The following is a 15,347-nucleotide window of genomic DNA, read 5'->3' as shown; positions in this document are numbered from 1 at the left end:
TGTTTCGCCCCACAGTTGCGCATTCATCGGTTTTTGTTGCTAAACAACCAACCAGTCTATACCATAAAACACTTGGTCTTTCATAACTATTGTATAGTTGGGCTGTGGTTGGTGGGGCCAACCACAGCCCATTCACCATAGGGTCTGCCATCCTATCCTTCTGCATGAGTGGAGGGATATACAGCAATGTCATTACTTATATTCTTTAAATAATAAAGACCAGAATGGTCAGGGCGAAATAATATAGGTGAAAAATGTACTTTGCTTTTGTCTGGCAGACGGGATGATCTGTATTCTGCGGTCGAAATTAGACAGAGAATTGCACCTGCTAGTCCCAGCGAGTTTTGGATTTGACCCCGACACTCATTCGCCTGTAGCCTGGGTGTGTGTGTGCGCGTGTGTGCGGTATGATGCGTTTGTCTTCTTGCATGTATGCGTGTTATGTTGTTTGTGGAGAATGGTGAGGGGGATGTTTCACCTTGAGCTCAGTGTAACCCTACACCCCAGGTCCCACCTTCCTCTCCCTCTCTCCTGTTGACACTACAGCTGATAATTAACTCGGACTGACTGAACATAGCACTGGACTGCCATGGATCGCCCCATGCACGCACACTGTATAAGTGTAAAGGTGGCAGAAACAAAATTAAATGCATGCACACAGAAAACCGACTTGCACACAAATATGCATACTTTCTTTCACACAGACAGAGAATCTTCAAAAACAATCTCTAGGAAGCACTTCCTTTTCCTCTCTTGGAGAGGCCTAGTAAAGGAATTGTTCAGTTCCTTTGCACCGCTGGCTTGGGCTCAAGTCTGTTTCACAGCCCTTCGTCTCGCTGGCATCCAGTGCATTGTAGACATTTTCTCTCCACACACAGACTCAAGTGATCTGGTGCTCATCTCCACTGTATAGTGTGTGGCAACAGAGGTCAAGAAACATCCTTAATCATTCATTCTCCTGTGTGTGTGTGTGTGTGTGTGTGCTCGCGCCATAAGTGACAACTGTTTGTCCTACACCCGAGCATTATGGCCCCCAATCCCATGCTTTAATAGGAGCCACGTAACCCATGGCCGGGGGGACAAAAGGGGAATTGAGAGTCAAGGACCATTTGTCGCTATTCGTTTGAAGCTGGGACGCGAGTTGTGGAGTGAGACGGGGGGACGCTTCTTCACCTGCCCCTACAACCCACCCCCCCATCCCTCGGTACTGACACACACACACACACACACACACACACACACACACACACACACACCTTTACATCATTGTTGGAGGCTGGTGGAAAAACTAGCTTTTACTGTACTGTTCTCTTCTACTTCAACCAGTTGACACATTTAAAATGTGATGCCACACTGACTCAGTCTCCTCCCTGTTCCTCGGTTCGTTTGTTTTACGTGTGTGTGTGTGTGTGTTTGTACCGTGTTTCTCCTGGCATTGCGATTGACACTAGTGGGTCTGGGTGCGGTGGTCTTGCTAATGGAGATGGAAGGTGTTGAGGCAGGGGCTGAGGGCTCCATGGCGCCGTTGAGCTGGCCTGCATTCATCACCGTTGACAACATGGCATTGATGGATGACAAGTCCACGCCCTCTGTCATATTCTCTCCATTTTCATCTTCCTCCTCTCCTTCCTCCATAGCTCCATTACTCCCTGGGAAGAGTGAGGAAACCACAGTTAGTAAAAGCAAACTAACACACACCAGCTTTGCAACACACACAAGAACACTCTGACACGGACACAGGCACATACACCACCCTCACCTGTGTGCTCGTCCTGTGTGTGTGTGGAGTCGGGGGTTTCCTGCCCCTCAGAGTGCTCAGTCTCTACAGTGCTCAACTCAGCGCTCACCCCTCCCCCCGGACGCTTGTCTTCTGTGGCGCTCTCCATCACTGCAGGAACACAACATACACAAAAACTAAGAAGGCGTCGGTACTTTGCAGGGTTGGGGTCAATTCCATTTAAATTCAGGAAGTTACATTAACGTTTACTAGCAACATGTTGCCAGTCCCAAAAAATGTAAGGATAACTTAGCTAGCTACTAAGATGAGCACAATGCTCCGTAGCTAGCTACTAGCGTGAGCACAATGTTCCGTAGCTAGCTACTAGCGTTAGCACAATGTTCCATAGCTTGCTACTAGCACTAGCACAATGTTCTGTAGCTAGCTACTAGCACAATGTTCTGTAGCTAGCTACTACCATTAGCACAATGTTCTGTAGCTAGCTACTAGCGTTAGCACAATGTTCTGTAGCTAGCTACTAGCGTTAGCACAATGTTCTGTAGCTAGCTACTAGCGTTAGCACAATGTTCTGTAGCTAGCTACTAACATTAGCACAATGTTCTGTAGCTAGCTACTAACATTAGCACAATGTTCTGTAGCTAGCCTCTAGCATTAGTACAATGTTCTGTACCTAGCTACTAGCATTAGCACAATGTTCTGTAGCTAGCTACTAGCATTAGCACAATGTTCTGTAGCTAGCTACTAGCATTAGCACAATGTTCTGTAGCTAGCTACTAACATTAGCACAATGTTCTGTAGCTAGCCACTAACATTAGCACAATGTTCTGTAGCTAGCCTCTAGCATTAGTACAATGTTCTGTACCTAGCTACTAGCATTAGCACAATGTTCTGTAGCTAGCCTCTAGCATTAGTACAATGTTCTGTACCTAGCTACTAGCATTAGCACAATGTTCTGTAGCTTGCTACTAGCATTAGCACAATGTTCTGTAGCTAGCTACTAGCATTAGCATTTTTCACTACAACAAATTTAAAAAGTACAAGGCATGCGCAAAGAGATACTGATGCCACATACGTACATACTTGTTAACATGAGGAGTCAGAAGATAGTAAATGAAGTGAGTATGCAGTGCACTTCACAGTGTGCACTAGAGCATAGGTTGGCTATGGAGTGGAAGAAGGGCCTAGAGGGGTTGAGGGGGCTGAAGGTTAATGCAGAGGGGAGGAGGAAGAGGAGGATGACCTTGTGATAGGGAGAGCGAAAGAATACTGGCCAAGTTGATGTCGCTAGCTAGACATGATAGCCTGTGTTTTATGACATTAAACCTGTCTCGTATGAGACAAGAGAGGAGGAGGGAGAAAGAGGATGAAATATCCTCCCCTTTCTTTCTATCCTCAGCACAACAGGGCATGCTGTCCGGTCCTCTGGCAGTCTCTATGGGGGTGCCACGGGGTTCAATTCTCGGGCCGACTCTTTTCTCTGTATATATCAATGATGTTGCTCTTGCTGCGGGAGATTCCCTGATCCACCTCTACGCAGACGACACCATTCTGTATACTTCCGGCCCGTCCTTGGACACTGTGCTATCTAACCTCCAAACGAGCTTCAATGCCATACAACACTCCTTCCGTGGCCTCCAACTGCTCTTAAACGCTAGTAAAACCAAATGCATGCTTTTCAACCGTTCGCTGCCTGCACCCGCATGCCCGACTAGCATCACCACCCTGGATGGTTCTGACCTAGAATATGTGGACATCTATAAGTACCTAGGTGTCTGGCTAGACTGTAAACTCTCCTTCCAGACTCATATCAAACATCTCCAATCTAAAATCAAATCTAGTCGGCTTTCTATTCCGCAACAAAGCCTCCTTCACTCACGCCGCCAAACTTACCCTAGTAAAACTGACTATCCTACCGATCCTCGACTTCGGCGATGTCATCTACAAAATAGCTTCCAACACTCTACTCAGCAAACTGGATGCAGTTTATCACAGTGCCATCCGTTTTGTCACTAAAGCACCTTATACCACCCACCACTGCGACCTGTATGCTCTAGTCGGCTGGCCCTCGCTACATATTCGTCGCCAGACCCACTGAATCCAGGTCATCTACAAGTCCATGCTAGGTAAAGCTCCGCCTTATCTCAGTTCACTGGTCACGATGGCAACACCCACCCGTAGCACGCGCTCCAGCAGGTGTATCTCACTGATCATCCCTAAAGCCAACACCTCATTTGGCCGCCTTTCGTTCCAGTTCTCTGCTGCCTGTGACTGGAACGAATTGCAAAATCGCTGAAGTTGGAGACTTTTATCTCCCTCACCAACTTCAAACATCTGCGATCTGAGCAGCTAACCGATCGCTGCAGCTGTACATAGTCTATTGGTAAATAGCCCACCCATTTTCACCTACCTCATCCCCATACTGTTTTTATTTATTTACTTTTCTGCTCTTTTGCACACCAATATCTCTACCTGTACATGACCATCTGATCATTTATCACTCCAGTGTTAATCTGCAAAATTGTAATTATTCGCCTACCTCCTCATGCCTTTTGCACACATTGTATATAGACTCCCCCTTTTTTTCTACTGTGTTATTGACTTGTTAATTGTTTACTCCATGTGTAACTCTGTTGTCTGTTCACACTGCTATGCTTTATCTTGGCCAGGTCGCAGTTGCAAATGAGAACTTGTTCTCAACTAGCCTACCTGGTTAAATAAAGGTTAAATAAAAAAACAAAAAATTTAAAAAACAATTGAGTAAGAAACCAATCACAGCAGGCCACCAATAGTGTCTATGGTCCATGGTCAAGTAAAGCCATAGGCCCCCAGCCACTACCCAATCAAACACACACAGATTCAAGCCCTTGGTTTCCCTATCCACTCTCCGCACCCGGGCCAGTCTCCGATGGGAGGGTTTGGGGGGGGCTAATCTCTAACTCCATGCTAGACTGGCGCTTTCTGTACCATCCCCCCAGGCCCATCCTGTATCCAGCACACATCCCTAACTATGCCTACTATTGTTATCTGGCCCAGCTAACATGCTATGACACAGTATCACAGGAGATCCAGCTAATACAGACGGTGACCGAAAAACAGACGAATGACAGAGAGAGAGGACAAAAGAGAAGGATGCAGGAGAGGGGTAGATGGAAAAAGGAAAGAAAGAAGGGGGAAGGAGAGATACAGACACAGAATAAGCAAGAAAGAGGAGAGAAGAGGGGTGAGAGAGAGCCCAAATAAGAGAGCCCCCCCCACCCCGTTAATTGCAGATTCCCGTTCACAGCCCCACAGGAAGCTCCTCTCCGGTCCAGGCCACTTCCTCCTCCTCATGGTGGGAGGGTTGGAGTGTGTGTGTGGGTGTGTGTGTGTTTTAGTGTCTACATTCCTCTACATTGGCTTTCCAAACGACTCACCCTAACCAGAGTGAATAAAAAAGTTAGAGAAATAAAGGGATGGAGGACAGGAGTTGAGGGTGATAGAGAGAAAGGGAAGGGGGGGAAAGCCTTGGAAATGGAGAAGTAGAGAGATGAGATGGAGGAGAGGAAAAGGAGGAGATGAGAGGGGGGAGAGTGGGTGAAAGAGGTGAGCTTGAACAGACTGGTGACGGCTGGTTGTGTTTATTCTAGTGAGTCCCGGGAGGGAGTAGAGAAGTGACATTACAGACTAAGGGTGTAATGGTTCGCCAAACCCACGGATGGGTACGTATTGCGGTTGTGGGGTCAAGGTTCCATTTTGGTACACAAGGAATTGAAATGCCAACATTTTATTTTTTATTTTTTTATTGACTGTGTAATTTTTTCTACTCATTCAAGGGTTTTTATTTAGTTGGACTATTTTCTACATTGTAAAATAGTGAAGACCTCAAAACTATGAAATAACACATGGAATCATGTAGTAACCAAAAAAGTGTTGGTTGAGATTCTTCAAAGTAGCCACTCTTTGCCTTGATGACAGCTTTGCACACTCTTGGCATGCTCTCAACCAGCTTCACCTGGAAAGCTTTTCAAAAAGTCTTGAAGGAGTTCCCACATATGCTGAGCACTTGTTGGCTGCTTTCACTTCACTTTGCAGTCCAACTCATCCCAAACCATCTCAATTGGGTTGAGGTCAGGTGATTGTGGAGGCGAGGTCATCAGATGCAGCACCATCACTCTCTTTCTTGGTCAAATATCCCTTACACAGCCTGGGTGTGTGTTTTGGGTCATTGTGCTGCTGAAAAACAAATGATAGCCCCACTAAGCGCAAACCAGATGGGTTGGTGTATCACTGCAGAATGCTGTGGTAGCCATGATGATTAATTGTGCCTAGAATTCTAAATAAATCTAAGCAAAGCACCCCCACAACTCCTCCTCCATGCTTCACAGTGGGAACCACACATGCGGAGATCATCTGTTCACTTACACCGGTCTAATGTCCATTGCTCGTGTTTCTTGGCCTAAGCAAGTCTCTTCTTCTTATTGGTTACCTTTAGTAGTGGTTTCTCTGCAGCAATTTGACCATGAAGGCCTGATTCACACAGTCTCCTCTGAACAGTTGATGTTGAGATGTGTCTGTTACTTGAACTCTGAAGCATTTCTTTGGGCTGCAATTTCTGAGGCTGGTAACTCTAATGAACTTATCCCCTGCAGCAGAGGTAACTCTGGGTCTTCCTTTCCTGTGGAGGCCCTCATGAGAGCCAGTTTCATCATAGCGCTTGATGGTTTTTGCGACTGCACTTGAAGAAACTTTCAAAGTTCTTGAAATGTTCTGTATTGATTGACCTTCATGTCTTAAAGTAATGATGGACTGTCGTTTCGCTTTGCTTATTTGAGCTGTTCTTGCCATAATATGGACGTGGTCTTTTAACAAATAGGGCTATCTTCTGTATACCACCCCTACATTGTCAAAAGACAACTGATTGGCTCAGACGCATTAAGAAGGAAAGAAATTCCACAAATTAACTTTAAACAAGGCACACCTGTTAATTGAAATGCATTCCAGGTAACTACCTCATGAAGCTGGTTGAGAGAATGCCAATAGTGTGCAAAGCTGTCAGGGTGGCTATTTGAAGAATCTCAAATATATTTAGATTTGTTTTACACTTTTTTGTTACTACATGATTCCATATGTGTTATTTCATAGTTTTGATGTCTTCACTTTTATTCTCCAATGTAGAAAATAGTCAAAATAAAGAAAAACCCTGGAATCAGTAGGAGTTATGATGAAGGCATACCAACACGGAATACCAACACTATGTATTTTCTTAAATGAAAACACGATTACTCATCAACACCCCTATTACAAACAGCAACACGGCCTAAGCAGGTGCAGTGTCACAAACCCTTCTGTCAGAGTGCGAGGGGGGTGTGTGCATGTCTCACTCTAAGTCTTATAGCTACTGCATCCCATGTACAAAATATTTCACCTTTTTTCATTGACATAAATTACTCTACAGGCATATCAAAGTTCCAGAGTGGGATCCTTGATAGTTTAAAACAGTTATGGGCCATTTTATACAGAGAAATTGGCATAGTAGGCAATGTAACCAATAGTAGACTATGTCCTTTACTTGCATCACTGCACATCACGTGGGCTCCCGAGTGACGCAGCGGTCTAAAGGCACCGCATCTCAGTGCTAAGGCACCGCTTCTCAGAGGCGTCACTACAGACCCTGGTTCGACTCCAGGCTGTATCACAACTGGCCATGATTGGGTGTCCCATATGGCAGCGCACAATTGGCCCAGCGTCGTTAGGGTTTGGCTGGAGTAGGCCATCATTGTAAATAAGAATTAGTTCTTAACTGACTTGTCTAGTTAAACACATTTTAAAAAACATCTTGCAAATCACCACCATTTTGAATCCATTTTCACGTTCACTCTGTCAGTAGTGCTTACAAATCGGATCATAACTTTAAAACTAGCAAAGATCCCACACTGGAACTTTGATATACCAGTAGAGTATATTATGTTCAACATCATATACAGTGGCTTCGGAAAGTATTCAGACCCCTTACATTTTTCTACATTTTGTTATGTTACAGCCTTATTCCAAAATGGATTAAATAAATACAAATCCTCAGCGATCTACACACAATACCCCATAGTGACAAAGAGAAAACAGGTTTTTAGAATTTTTATAAATGTATTAAAATTTAAATAAATAACAGACGTAAGAATTCAGACCATTTGCCATGAGACTCGAAAATTGAGCTCAGGTGCATCCTGTTTCCATTGATCATCCTTGAGATGTTTCTACAACTTGATTGGACATAATTTGGAAAGGTGCACGCGTCTATATATAAAGGTCCCACAGTTGACAGTGCATGTCAGCGCAGTCCATAGAGCTCCGAGACTTTTGTCAGAGGGATTTTGGTGGGATTTTGTCGAGGCACAGTTCTGGGGAAGGGTATCAAAACAAATTCTGCAGCACTGAAGGTCCACCAAGAACACAGTAGCCTCCGTCATTCTTAAATGGACGAAGTTTGGAACCAAGACTCTTCTTTTATTTGTATTTTTATATAACCTTTAACTAAGCAAGTCAGTTATGAACAAAATCTTATTTACTTCCTAGAGCTGGCCGCCCGACCAAACTGAGCAATCAGGGGAGAAGGGCCTTGGTCAGGGAGGTGACCAAGGACCCGATGATCACTCTGATAGAGCTCCAGAGTTCCTCTGTGGAGCTGGGAGAACCTTCCAGAAGGACAACCATCTCTGCAGCACTCCACCAATAAGGCCTTTATGGTAGAGTGGCCAGACGGAAGCCACTCCTCAGTAAAAGGCACATGACAGTCCGCTTGGAGCTTGCCAAAAGGTACCTAAAGACTCTCAGACCATGAGAAACAAGATTATCTGGTCTGATGAAACCAAGATTGAACTCTTTGGCCTGAATGCCAAGCGTCACGTCTGGAGGAAACATGGCACCATCCCTACGGTGAAACATGGTGGTGGCAGCATCATGCTGTTTTTCAGCAGCAGGGACTGGGAGACTAGTCAGGATCGAAGGAAAGATGAACGGATCAAAGTACAGAGTGATCGTTGATGAAAACCATCTCCAGAGCGCTCAGGACCTCAGACTGATCCGAAGGTTCACCTTCCAGCAGGACAACGACCCTAAGCACACAGCCAAGACAATGCAGGAGTAGCTCGGGACAAGTCTCTGAATATCCGAACGGCCCAGCCAGAGCCCGGACTTGAACCCGATCGAAAATCCCTGAGAGACCTGAAAATAGCTGTGCAACAACGCTCCCCATCCAACCTGACAGAGCTTGAAAGGATCTGCAGAGAGGAATGGGAGAAACTCCCCAAATACAGGTGTGCCAAACTTCCTACCCAAGAAGACTTGAGGCTGTTGAAGCCAAAAGGTGCATCAACAAAGTACTGAGTAAAGGGTCTGAATACTTATGTAAATGTGATAGTTAAAAAAAAAAAAAAAACTTTAGCAAACATTTCTAAAAACCTGTTTTTGCTTTGTCATTATGGGGTATTGTCTGTAGATTGATGGGGGGGACTATGTAATTCATTTTTTAATAAGGCTGTAACGAAACAGAATGTGGAAAAAGTCAATGGCCTGAATACTTTCCTTACACACTATCATTTTTGGGGGACAAATCAAATGGTATAGTCAAAATTCATACATTTATGTTTAAAAAAAAGTTGTTTTGAAATCAAAACACTACTAGTACTCATATTACAGAGCAAGCTGTAAAGCTTCATATGACACCAATGCCTTATAGCACCTACAGATGTAACACTGGAGTCTTGAAGGAGGCCTGGGTAAGGCCAAAATGTTATAAATATGCCAACTTTGATCACTTATTTCTTAATTATGCTTTTAGATACAAATGTCAAATATATGTCAACAATCCTTCCTCCAAAGTACTATTCTATGGATTACATTGTTTTTTGTCTGGGTTTTCGTGAGGAATCACTCGCACACAGGATATAAAAACCATAAACTCCCTGGTGTTGCAAGTAGCACCATGCCCAGACCACCCGAGTCATTAAAACTGACTACCTTATTAAATAATGCAAAAAATGTATGAAAGCCACTGGTTTACAACTACCAAAGTATTGTGGAGTAGTATGTAGCTAATGGAGTAGCAGCTCTAACTAGCAATACAAAGCACAGACTAAGTAATATGGTCATGTTGAATAGTGGGGGGTTGGCCAAGGGGTGTGTGTGTGTTAACCGCAGATCTCAAGATTAGCCGTGGATTTGTTTTCTTTCATTAGCTGAGTATTACCCCCTCCTTCCATCCCGCACTCTGATTGGTGGATCAAACGCTTGGGCAGCACTTTTTATGGCCTGCTAAAATGAACTGCAACAGATGGTGGGAACCGAGAAGAGGGAGAGGGGAGAGGAGAGGAAGGATGAAAGAGGGATAGATGGAGGAAAGAAAGAGGGGGAGGAGAGACAGGAGGAGAGGGAGGAGAGAAGAGATACCGATGCAGAGGGGAGTTGGAGAAACGAAAGAAGGCCAAGCGGAAAAAAAGGTGTGGGGAGAGGAGAGAGATTGCACAAGGGCCGTGCTAGGTTTCCAGATTTCTGTTGTGATGTTTCAAAGCAGGCAACTGGAGGAGAGTGTTGCACTTGTTTGGAGATTCCAACACACTCTCATGGAGAGAAAGTGCTGTGTGTTACAGGAGAGGAGTGTGTGCATGCGTGTAGATGGTGCGGGGGAGGAGGGGCAGCAGTGGCTGCTGTTACTACATCTGTTCCCAGCCATCACTCTCACTACAGCTTTGACCCCCCCATCCTACACACAGACACTACACTGCGTGTGTGTGTGTGTGTGGATGGAAAAGTCGCCACACTGTGCCAAAGAGCAGCAAACAAGAATGCCTCTCCACGCCTCTCTTCTCATGTCCTGTCCTATCCTGTCCTGTCCCCTCCCCTCATCTATCGTTGGGCCCCTTGCAGCTCACACTCCCTTCCTCTCAGACTCCTCCCACCTCCATTTGCTCACCCTCTTCTTCCCTCACTCTCCATCTTGTTTTGTCTGACTGCCTGGCTGGGTCCTTCCCTCCATCCTCGCTCACACGCGCTCTCTCGGCTTCTCTCCTTTTCTTCATTGTAACTCCTGTCAACTTCTGTAACTCCTTAACCTCAATCTGAACAACACATCTGTCTGTATTGGTTGTTACACTTTATTTGCAAAACTTTATAATCGTGTTCAATTAATTACAAGGCGCTCATATATATTATGTATATAGCCAGCTAAGTTCATGAAGTTGGATTGATTAATGGAAGTATTAGGCTATGCAATCAACTATTTCAATAGATTATTGGAAACTTGCAGAAGCCAAAGACATTGATTTAAATATAGCAACCGCCACCACCATCCCCTTCCACACACAGTCAGTCTGCCACCAATCTGGCAACCGCATGAGTCAGCTGACAAGGTCATACGGGTGGTCGCACCACAGCCCTCCTGCTGGGCTAGAGGGGACACCAGTGTGAGGACAAAACGCTGGTGACAAATCACTTGTGACACGTTTCCATAGATTTAAAGCCACCATTCAGCCTCCCTTACTTTATTAAAAATTAGTGCCTTCGGAAAGTATTCAGACCCCTTGACTTTTTCCTTATTTTGTTAGGTTACAGCCTTATTGCAAAACCTTATTAAATACATAAAAAATCCTCAGCAATCTACACACAAATACCCCATAATGACAAAACAAACAGGGTTTTAGAAATGTTTGCTAATTTATAAATAAATAAAATGTAAATATCACATTTTCATAAGTATTCAGACCCTTTACTCAGGACTTTGTTGAAACACCTTTGGCAACGATTACAGCCTCAAATATTCTTGGGTATGACGCTACAAGCCTGGCACACCTTTATTTGGGGAGTTTCTCCCATTCTTCTCTGCAGATCCTCTCAAGCTCTATCAGGTTGGATGGGGAGAGTTGCTGCACAGATATTTTCAGCTCTGGAGCAGGTTTTCATCAAGGATCTCTCAGTACTTTGCTCCGTTCATCTTTGCCTCGATCCTGACTAGTCTCCCAGTACCTGCCGCTGAAAACACCCACACAGCTTGATGCTGCCACCACCATGCTTCACGGTAGGGATGGTGCCAGGTTTCCTTCAGATGTGACACTTGGCATTCAGGCCAAAGAGTTCAATCTTGGTTTCATCAGACCAGATAATCTTGTTTCTCATGCCCTGAGAGTCTTCAGGTGCCTTTTGGCAAACTTGAAGCGGACTGTCATGTGCCTTTTACTGAGGAGTGGCTTCCGTCTGGCCACTCTACCATAAAGGCCTGATTGCCGAAGTGCTGCAGAGATGGTTGTCCTTCTGGAAGGTTCTCCCATCTCCACAGAGGAACTCTGGATCTCTGTCAGAGTGACTATCGGGTTCTTGGTCACCTCCCTGACCAAGGCCCTTCTCCCCCGATTACTCAGTTTGGCCAGGCAGCCAGCTCTAGGAAGAGTCTTTGTGGTTCCAAACTTCTTCCATTTAAGAATGATGGAGGCCACTGTGTTCTTGGGGACCTTCAATACTGCATAATTCTTTTGGTACCCTTCCCCAGATCTGTGCCTCGACACAATCCGTTCTCGGAGCTCTAGGACAATTCCTTCGACCTCATGGTTTGGTTTTTGCTCTGACATGCACTGCCAACTGTGGGACCTTACATAAACAGGTGTGTGCCTTTAAAAATCATGTCCAATCAATTGAATATACCACAGGTGGACAACAATCAAGTTGTAGAAACATCTCAAGGGTGGTCAATGGAAACAAGATGCACCTGAGCTCAATTTAGAGTCTCATAGCAAAGGGTCTGAATACTTATGTAAAAAAGTTATGCCTTTGCTAAAATTTCTAAAACCTGTTTTCGCTTTGTCATTATGGGATATTGTGTGTAGATTTCTGAGGATGTTCTTTAAAAAAAAAAAAAAAAATTTTTTTTTTAATGCTGTAACGTAACAAAATGTAGAAAAAGTAAAGGGGTATGAATACTTTCCCAAGGCATTGTGTTTAAACCAGGGCTAACTTTGCATCACCTTGAGCAACTTTGCAACTTGTATTAGACTCAAAACTACAACCATTGTTTAAGACACAATATGCAGAAATCTTTCTGCCATTTCCTAATAGTTCGCATAATTTCAGTTTATGTGACAACACAAGCAATTTTAGTGTAGAGAATCATTGTACGATCTAAACAACTGAATATATATTTTCAATAACCCCAAATATTGTATTTTTAGCTGTTTGAAGCTGGTGTACAAAACCGAAAGTATAAGACGCCAAAACGAAACTTAAGAACGGGAAGAATAGAAATAGCACACAGAACAGATCTAGAGATTACCGCTTCTTAGACTTGCTTTCAATGAGAATGACAGATCTACAACTCACATTTCTATGTTAATTCGGTCGGGTCGTCAAAAAGTTACATATTGCAGCTTTATGTTCAATGAGTAATACATTAAATAAGGAAGTTGAGTCCTCTACCAGCAAGGCAGATAGAGACAATGAGCCCTGAGCCAAACTGCCAAAACTGACACATGCTCTTCAAAGCAAACATTGGGAGTGGGGGGGAGGGGGTTGCTCTCACCCAGCACTAACAGAGCAGTGTTGTTTATAACCCGTTCACCTTTGGGTCCCTCATGACGTTAGCACGCTAACTAGCTAGCGTTGTGTTAAATATGAGAGAGAGCGAGAGATGGAGAGAGCGGGAGGATGCATGGATGCCTTTTCAAAGCATTCCACTGGTGGCTACAGCCGGGTGTTGTGGGGAGTTGTCTTACGTAGAAGAGTGTTTTTGTGTGAGTGTGCGTGTATGAGAGAGAGGAGCCATCTTTATCAAGGCTGGCTTGTCAGTTCACAGACTGGGTTAGGTAGGGACTTGGGGGAAAGGAGAGAAGGGGAGAGGGAGGGAGAGATCCGATGACCACATGTTGGCTATTTATTACCCCCTCCTAACGGTCTCTCCCCTGACACCAAGAGAAGTCAACTTTCCCTCCTAACTGTCTCTCCTGACACCAAGAGAAGTCAACTTTCCCTCCTAACTGTCTCTCCTGACACCAAGAGAAGTCAACTTTCCCTCCTAACTGTCTCTCCTGACACCAAGAGAAGTCAACTTTCCCTCCTAACTGTCTCTCCTGACACCAAGAGAAGTCAACTTTCCCTCCTAACTGTCTCTCCTGACACCAAGAGAAGTCAACTTTCCCTCCTAACTATCTCTCCTGACACCAAGAGAAGTCAACTTTCCCTCCTAACTGTCTCTCTCCTGACACCAAGAGAAGTCAACTTTCCCTCCTAACCGTCTCTCCCCTGACACCAAGAGAAGTCAACTTTCCCTCCTAACTGTCTCTCTCCTGACACCAAGAGAAGTCAACTTTCCCTCCTAACGGTCCCTCTCCTGACACCAAGAGAAGTCAACTTCCCATTCTTTAAAAAATATATATAGTTTACCTTTATTTAACTAGGCAAGTCAGTTAAGAACACATTTTTATTTTCAATGACGGCCTAGGAACAGTGGGTTAACTGCCTTGTTCAGGGGCAGAACGACAGATTTTTACCTTGTCAGCTCAGGGATTCGATCTTGCAACCTTCCGGTTACTAGTCCAACGCTCTAACCACTAGGCTACCTGCCGTCCTAACGGTCTCTATCCTGACACCAAGAGAAGTCAACCTTCCGGTTACTAGTCCAACGCTCTAACCACTAGGCTACCTGCTGTCCTAACGGTCTCTCTCCTGACACCAAGAGAAGTCAACCTTCCGGTTACTAGTCCAACGCTCTAACCACTAGGCTACCTGCTGTCCTAACGGTCTCTCTCCTGACACCAAGAGAAGTCAACCTTCCGGTTACTAGTCCAACGCTCTAACCACTAGGCTACCTGCTGTCCTAACGGTCTCTCTCCTGACACCAAGAGAAGTCAACCTTCCGGTTACTAGTCCAACACTCTAACCACTAGGCTACCTGCTGTCCTAACGGTCTCTCTCCTGACACCAAGAGAAGTCAACCTTCCGGTTACTAGTCCAACACTAACCACTAGGCTACCTGCTGTCCTAACGGTCTCTCTCCTGACACCAAGAGAAGTCAACCTTCCCTCCTAACGGTCTCTCTCCTGACACCAAGAGAAGTCAACCTTCCCTCCTAACCGTCTCTCTCCTGACACCAAGAGAAGTCAACCTTCCGGTTACTAGTCCAACGCTCTAACCACTAGGCTACCTGCTGTCCTAACGGTCTCTCTCCTGACACCAAGAGAAGTCAACCTTCCGGTTACTAGTCCAACGCTCTAACCACTAGGCTACCTGCTGTCCTAACGGTCTCTCTCCTGACACCAAGAGAAGTCAACCTTCCGGTTACTAGTCCAACACTCTAACCACTAGGCTACCTGCTGTCCTAACGGTCTCTCTCCTGACACCAAGAGAAGTCAACCTTCCCTCCTAACGGTCTCTCTCCTGACACCAAGAGAAGTCAACCTTCCCTCCTAACCGTCTCTCTCCTGACACCAAGAGAAGTCAACCTTCCCTCCTAACCGTCTCTCTCCTGACACCAAGAGAAGTCAACCTTCCCTCCTAACGTTCTTTTTATTTATTTATTCATTTCATCAGGTAGGCCAGTTGAGAACAAGTTCTCATTTACAACTGTGACCTGGCCCAGATAAAGCAAAGCAGTGTG

The 15,347-nt window shown here is 45.0% G+C and overlaps 1 protein-coding gene across 1 annotated transcript in view; it reads right to left on the bottom strand.

The window, feature by feature from the left end:
• LOC115130156 (ras-responsive element-binding protein 1-like) overlaps positions 1–15,347 on the bottom strand; it is a 78,174-nt gene that overhangs the window by 23,686 nt on the left and 39,141 nt on the right. The window contains 2 exon segments of the mRNA XM_029660970.2: positions 1,420–1,649; positions 1,760–1,888. Coding sequence (XP_029516830.2) covers positions 1,420–1,649; positions 1,760–1,888 — 359 coding nt within the window.

The sequence above is a fragment of the Oncorhynchus nerka genome, linkage group LG6, assembly GCF_034236695.1.
Source record: "Oncorhynchus nerka isolate Pitt River linkage group LG6, Oner_Uvic_2.0, whole genome shotgun sequence".
In the NCBI taxonomy this organism is placed as follows: domain Eukaryota; kingdom Metazoa; phylum Chordata; class Actinopteri; order Salmoniformes; family Salmonidae; genus Oncorhynchus; species Oncorhynchus nerka.
This window is presented reverse-complemented; position numbering and strand designations above follow the sequence as displayed.